Source organism: Kryptolebias marmoratus, linkage group LG8 (genome assembly GCF_001649575.2).
Source record: "Kryptolebias marmoratus isolate JLee-2015 linkage group LG8, ASM164957v2, whole genome shotgun sequence".
NCBI lineage: Eukaryota > Metazoa > Chordata > Actinopteri > Cyprinodontiformes > Rivulidae > Kryptolebias > Kryptolebias marmoratus.
In genome coordinates, this window is record NC_051437.1 from 11,377,220 (window position 1) to 11,384,909 (window position 7,690).

Below are 7,690 nucleotides of genomic sequence, written 5' to 3' on the forward strand. Positions count from 1 at the left end.
TTTCTTATTGTGTGGAGTTTTATGCAATCAATACATGACAGCCAGTGTTGTTATCCCTTTGTGGAAGAGGGACACCTCGTCGACTGGTCTTCCTTCTTGTTAAATTAAATTTTAGGTATTTTTGACTCCAGGGGCTGTTTTGGAACATAATAAAAACCCTAAAAGGAAATATATGTACATAACACATCCATCAGAAGTCAAATCTTACTTGGTTTGTCACAGAAGCAGACACTTGCAAATCAACTTCAGGCATATTTATTTAAATAAAAGGTTTTTAGGCAGTAACAAATACAAAGTCGGGGTAATAATTTAAGCCGCGGCAGGCAGATTCACACGAGCAGGTTTTCCTCTTTTATGGGGACTCTTAAAGAACGGTTTGATGAAGATGGCTGAGAACAAATGAAACCTGTAAAAGCAAGCAGGGAGAAACTGAAGCGGCGTCTGAATATAAGAGTTTTGGACGGCGGCGTGCTGCAGACAGCACAGAGAGGCTGAATGATCACTGCAGCAGAGCGACAGACGCACGATCTGAAGACTCTTTGTTGTTCTCCCCGGGGCTCCTGTGCAACGCAACAAAAAGAGAAGGTGAGGCGCGCTCTCCGAGAGCCACCCAGGAACTGCCCCGGCTCCCACTGTTGCCAGGCAACGCGCCGGATTCCTCCGCTCCAGGCGGCATGTCGCCGGGCTCACCCGACGCAGGCCTACAAATCACCGAGTCCTCCATAAGCCAAGCTGTCAACCTCCGATAACGCCACCAGGCTGAACAGAAGCGCCGGAGGCGGCCACGAGCAAACAGAGACTTCCACCAGGAAGGAAGGAGAATCCTTTCAGCAACAACAACAACAAAACAACAAAAATACCCGACAGGACCAGCCTAATTGTGGGATTGAATTACACGATCCCTTAGTCTGATTGAGTTTTAGCCCAAAGGGGAGCATCCATTTTCCACAAACTTCATCTCATCTCCAGAGGACGGAGCGTGTGGCTAAAAAGCTTTCATTGAGTCTAACAGGAGCTGCTCAGAAACAAACACACGGCCTCAGCTGAGATCCCTTAAACAGGGACTGGGTGTGGAGAGGACGAATTATTTAAGACTCATTCTCAAACCACTGCTGTATTAACAGGGATGGATGCGGTGCAGAAAGATTTTACAAATTGTTGCTTGTTTTTTCAGGGGAATCGAGTAAATAAAGTGCAGCTGTCCACATATACATTTCCCCCCCAAAGATGTTCACAAGGAAACCTCCTAAAACCTCTGCAGCGTCAGGAAAGCTGAGTTTTCTTGTCATGATGTATAGCCTACAGATCTAGACGAGCCGTTTCTTTGTTAAAGCGTAAACTCTTGTTAGAAAAATGACCAAGAACTGGATGCTGGATAACAGACGCTGTTCCCTCTCTGTTCTGTGGAGCTACTATGAAATAAGTGCCAAGTTCTGACAAAAAAAAGCAAGCAGAGAAGAGAAAATCAATCTGGTCCTGCTTACTCATTTGGACAATTAAAGGATTATCTTTCTGCAATCTGTACAGATCTTTCTTACCAAGTACCAGGAGCTTACGGAGGACTACAACACATTTACAGCCCCGCGTTGAGGACTCGTTTACCAAAAACGTCCACGAAGATAAGGATTCAGACACAAATATCTGGAAAATTTTTTCGTTTTTGCTTTTAACTATAAAAGACCCAGACGAAGGCAGCCTTCGTTTGGTTTTCCCGTTCAGCAGGCTGGAAAGACTTCAGAATCAGTGTCACACAAACACAACCCGAGGCTTCCTGAACAAATAAGGCTGCAGAGGGTGACGGGTGATGGGAGGGAGTCGGCCGGAGACGTGATCAGAATGTTTAACGGCGCAACGTGTCCACCCTGGTCGACCTTGGGACTCGTGCGGGTGCTGAGTCACGCTGCGCTCCTTCAGATGGGACTGCCACCTTGTCTTCTCTCTGCCTTTGCAAACCAACTCTCCGCTGTGCCAAATCCTCCCCCCTCCCCGCCGTCAGCGAGCGGAGGGGGGCTCACTGCATTTCTGCAGACATCGCTTCCTGTCGCCGTTGGATTTTACGCTCCTGTCTTCCAGCCCCGTGCCCTGACCTTTAACAGGCTTTCAGACGGAGACGGATGGAGGAAACGGCACCACCATCAGGTCTTTAAATGGATTCATCACCTTTAATGCGGTCGAATGTTGAGTTTACAACCGCTTCCTCCGTGGAAAAAATAAAAAAGGTACTGGTCTTACTGAAGCAGCACTTATCTGGACCTGCACCCTGAGGCGCACGTGATGCTCTGCTTGTTCAGGAGGGTTAAATTCTACATCAAATCTTTTGTCTCTTCGCAGAAACTGTGTGGCTGACAGGGCATAAGGGGGGACGAAAATAAAATGAAAGAAAAAAAAAAAATCCACCCTGATGCTCTCTTCCCCCCATCACCCGCTCCGACCCGCCTGCAGCGCAGTCCTCTTGTCCCGTCTCTCGCTCACATGATGGAGCAGCTTTTGGACTTGTCTTTGCTGAAGGTGGAGGAGAGGACGTCCGTCTTGCCGGGCAGGTGCAGCAGTCTCTTAGAGAGGCGGCGGACCGGGCTGGGTTTGTCGGCGGGGCGCAGTTTGTTGACGCAGGCCAGAGCGGCGGTACGGAAAACGCTCTGGATGCTCTTCTCTGACGTGAAGGCCGAGCACTCCAAGTAAGCCTCGGCTCCGAGCTGCTTGGCCAGCGACGTACCCTGAAAAAGGAAAACGAGAGGACTTAGAAGACGCCCGGGGGGCAAGACCGAAAGAAACTAGCATTCCTCGAAGGGATGCATGTCACCAGAGGATTACTGTGAGGTCATCCTATGATGAGAAAGGACAGAGTTACAGCCGTTTTGGTGAAATGGCGTGATGTGTGACCTCACGCCACTGATCTTGAGTAACCAGTGAGTGCTTGGAGTTTGTTGAGGATGACTCTCAGCTACTACCACACCAGCTGTTGCTCAATATCTGTAAACTTAGCCGAGTTTTGGCCACTGTTGTGTTGGCTATGGTTGCTTATGGTCATCAGTGGAGTGTTGATGTACATCTCCTGAGTTTCATTCAAATCTGTCCACTGGTTCATGGGAACAAACACAGACTTGTGATAGTGAGGAAACACGAACCTGTTCGTAGGAGACCGGAGCCTGTTTCTGATTGGACAGCTCTATGCGCGTGCATATGTCAGTGCGCAGGTCCGTCTTACAGCCCACAAGGAGGATTCGAGTGTTGGGGCAGAAGTCATGGATCTCCGCTTTCCACTGCGCAGAACAACAAGCTTTATCGGTCACTCTGAGCGCAAAAGGACGGGGAGCGGCGCGCCGACTAAAGGCGACGCCACCCGATGTGGACAGCGGCGGCTCTTACCTTCTTCAGAGCGCCGTCCACCGTGTCGGGCCGGCTGATGTCGAAGCACAGCAGGACTGCGTCCGAATCGCTGTAGCAGAGGGGCCTGACGTTGTCGTAGTAAGGAGAACCTAAAAAGGGACAGCAAAGAAGCACAAACACCCTTTGTAAGTGTTAACAGAGCAAAACATTTAATAGAAGATGAACTTCTTTTACAAAAGGTCAGTCAGGTCCACGTCGTTCAGCTCAAAGTCAGAAGCAAACCTTTCTCTTGTGTCTTCAGAGTCACAGCAGAAAGAAAACATTTAATTTGTCTTTAAAATTAACATGATTTTAAACAATAAACACAGGGAATTAAAATGTCTGCCTCTGAAGCCAAAAGATTTGTGGTTTGAAGAAACACTTGGCTCATTAAATGAGAGTATTGTTCTCCCAGAGGTTAAAACCAGCAGCTTAACTTACTTAAAAACATGTATTTAGCATATCTGAGCTGGTTGAGCACGGTCTCCTTTAAACATTTCTTTGACAGGCAGAAAAACCTCCACTGGTCGCCTCAGAAAACAAACAGAGCCCTTTTTCATGTCACTTAAAATAAATAAATACAAATTTCTTTTCTTCTGCTGCTCAAGTATTCATGGGTGTGTTTGTTAGCAAAATATCTTGTGAACTGAGACGATTTTAAAGAAACTGTACACCTGTACATCTACAACTGATTCACTGTTGGAGTCAAGATGGCCGCCACAGCAAATACACAAAAGCCTATGCATAAATTTTCTACAGCCCGGTCATATTTACAGATATTGAGCTCAAATTTGGTTTGGTAGTAGCTGAGAGTCATCCTCTGAGCGTGAGATGATGCCTTTTTTGACGCCATTATTGTGTATGTATTATTCCTAAAGATCTGATAAGATTATATGTGACGTTTGGTGATTATTTACCCTTCTTTCCTACACCTAGGCCCATCACCTAAATTTGGCTTCTGCAGCGTTTTTACTTTAGAGCAGCTTCTGACAAACAAAATGACTTGACTGAAGTCATTTTAGGTTTCTAAAATCTCGTTTAGCCCTTTGAATGAGTGGGTTCCTCTGACTTTGTCCCACACAGCTGCTAAAGATGGACTCCAACGTATCACACACACGCACACACACACACACACACACACACACACACGTGTTATTGGATGCATGAAGGAAACATCTTTTACCTCCCTTTCCATAAACAGCTCAAGTTTATTTTAACTCTCAGGAAGACTCCTGAGCTAAAACCAGACAGGCAGGATGTCCGCTCTCCATTGTCTTCCCTCTGCCACCTGATCAACCCCCTACCCACACACACACACACACACACACACACACACACAAACAATCAGATCTAATATCCTTGTCCCGTCCTCATGGGTAAAATGTGCCCAGGAAGCTTTCCTTGCAAATGGACAGGATGTAATTAAAACAGGAATAGATACTTCTATTAGTGGGACGAACTAACAATTATGTTGTCCTGATGAAGTTTGCCCTCCCCCTGAGGCGTCAATAAAAGGTTTACCCACATTACAGTTATATATTTAATAAAACAACTGTGGGCTTTATTTAGCAAGTCTACATTTTTGAAGCTTTTGATGCTGGGAGCTTCTTTCTCGAGCCTTACATCACCCTGGATGTGCCTGGGTTGCCAGAAACAGGAGGTGGTATCCTGCTCTGTGGAGTTAAAGTGACAGTTCGGATGTTTTAAAGGGAGGGTTTTGTGGAAAAGATTATAAACCTCTAATATCTTACGTGTTGTAGATAGCGCCTCAGATGACTAAACTGGAAACATTGAACTCCGTTCCTCCAAACTGAGGTTGTTCATCTACAACAGGTAGGATATTGTTTACAGCCTTTTCCCCAGAACCCTGGTTTGAAAGATCTGAACTACTCCTTTACCTCTGTTAAGTAGGCTACATTATACAACAAGGAGCATCGATCCATAAGGTTTGTGTTTTAAGGAGTCGGAGCACACATAACCAAGCAGGGTGATGTAAGGCTCGAGAAAGAGGAGGCAGACAGATCTGAAGAGGACACAACTTCCAACCTCCTCCCACACACACACACACACACACACACACACACACACACACACACACCTTTCGGCAGAGCAAACACGAGCTGCTCTGGTTGGCGTTGAAAGAAAAGACAAATCTGCATTTGTCTTCACCACGACGAGCTTCAGACCGTCTCCATCAGAGACGCAGCAGAAACTTTAATAAATAAATAGATAGATATAAAACGAACCGAGCCGTTTGATGTGGGAAACCTCGAGCTGGAGCGGAAACACGTCACGCGTCATCTGCTTTGGTTCGGAGTAAAAATCTGAATGCTGAACGTTGGAGAAAAGCAGCAGGAGTTGGGGTGGCTGGTTGGAGCAGCCGCTGCTGGACTTTACCCAACGTTTCCTTCAGGATCACCTCCGAAACGGTGGCCTGAAAACAAAAACCTGAAGCCTTCTGTATCAGCATCCCTCACCTCTGCCTCCTGTTCACCCCTGCAGACTTCCACCCCCTGCACGGGAGAGGCATCCCCACCTCCCATCCTTACCCCGGCGAAACGACCCCTCTGCGGGCCAGCTGGACCCGCTCTCCTCCGAACGCGCAGCCCGCTATGAAAGAGATCCTCGCCGTTCTCTATGCCTTTTGCCCCCCCCCATCGATCCCCGTTTACACAATCTGGGTTCTGCGCGTTGAGGTGAGCGGGCTGCTGAAGGGTGAGACACTCACACTTTCACAGAAAAAGAAAATGACATTTCTAAACAAACAGCTTCTCACACACTGAAGTCAGAGACAAGAGATAAACAGATTGGGTCAAATCTGGGTCAGATTTGACCCAATCTGTCTGCACCAAGTCAATAAACTTCACACAGGACCTTCTGTCTCTGTAAAAATGAAACCACTGCGAACTCAGACCGCAAGAAGAACCTCAAACGTGCAAAAACTTGATCATCTGTTTGGTTCTAATAAGAACATCCTGATTAAATAACCAATTTGATGCTTCAGGCAAGCTTTCGCACCATTTACTAGCTCTGTAATGTTTCATATTTTTATATATTAGGAGTTTCATCTTTGTGCGTTTACGTCCTGCTGGAAATCGGGACAGGATGTTATGACATTTACAGGCAAAACAGTGAGGAAACAAAAGCTGAAATAGAGTCGATGAGAGAGCATCTAAAAGGAGGAAGGCGTGCGCATGGTTTTTTTTGGAGTCAGTGTGTCCACAACATGTGTCACAGAGGACAGAACCGAGACACCTGGCTTTATTTATGTCAGCCGGCCCCTCGGAGACGGACACCTGAGAGGATTGGGTTTCGTCAGCGTCTCACCTGATGTGTCCCACAGGCTGAGCTCCACCCGCTGCTCCTCCAGCTCCAGGCAGGCTGTGTAGTTCTCAAACACCGTGGGGACGTAAGTCTGCAAGAGGACACGTAGAGGACAAAACATGTATATGAAATACTTACTACTTAATGTAATGAATCTCATATGAAAGGAGCAAATGTCCTCTGATGGACCTGAAGTAAATGTACATCAAATATAGGAGACTAGGCTCAAAATGGACCAAAATTAAATTAATATTTGATTTTAAAATGTGCAGCATCCCCTTGTGTTTTTTACTTAGTAAAAAGGGTTTATGTTCAAATATCTGGGAATAATAAGCTGTCAAATTCTCTCCACTTTCACAGGTGGTCGTCCTCAAACGCACCTCTGTCCGCTTCGAGCAGAAACGCTGAAAGTCTGATTATTTGTTTTAATAAGAATGATTTTTTTCAGCTTACCTCCGGGTAGCAGTCCTTCACCAGGACCTGTAACATCGCAGTTTTACCGCATTGGACGTCTCCCACCAGAACCAGTTTACACCTGGCCACGAAGGGCTGCGCGAGCCTCCTCTCCTTCATGGCGGAGGAGGAGGAGGAGGAGGAGGAGGAGGAGGAGGAGGCTGCGGTTCGGTTCAGTCTGAGTGTCTGAGCTGCGGATGAAGTCTGACCCGCAGTCCGAGCCGCAGCGGGACTTTATGATGCCCGCGTCGACCAATGAGCGCGAGCCGCAGGAGGGCAGCGCGCGAGGGAGCCCGGCCTATCAGCAGCGAGAGGAGGAAGCGCCTCCGACACACGTGTTCCGGCAGCAGGCTGATTAAAGAGGCGCTTCGGAGCTTTTCAGGTGGGGCTCCGAGCTGCAGCTGAAGGAGCTGAAACTGAAGAAGCTAAAAGAAGCTGGACACCAGCTAAAAGATGAGACACGCAGAAAGCTGGCTAAAAGCTTAAATAAGCAAAATGGTCGCTAGAAGCTAAAAGTAGCAAAAAGTTAGCTTAATGTTAGCTAAAT

The 7,690-nt window shown here is 47.2% G+C and overlaps 1 protein-coding gene across 1 annotated transcript; it reads right to left on the reverse strand.

Annotated features, from left to right (window-relative positions):
* Positions 1-239: 239 nt before the first annotated feature.
* LOC108231930 (rho-related GTP-binding protein Rho6) lies at positions 240-7,367 on the reverse strand. Its single transcript, XM_017409367.3, has 5 exons — positions 7,144-7,367; positions 6,694-6,781; positions 3,367-3,476; positions 3,126-3,260; positions 240-2,714 (listed from the first exon to the last, which is right to left on the reverse strand). Exons 1-5 carry the CDS (start codon positions 7,261-7,263, stop codon positions 2,469-2,471), a joined length of 699 nt encoding a protein of 232 aa, XP_017264856.1. The 5' UTR covers positions 7,264-7,367; the 3' UTR covers positions 240-2,468.
* Between the last annotated feature and the right edge of the window lie 323 nt (positions 7,368-7,690).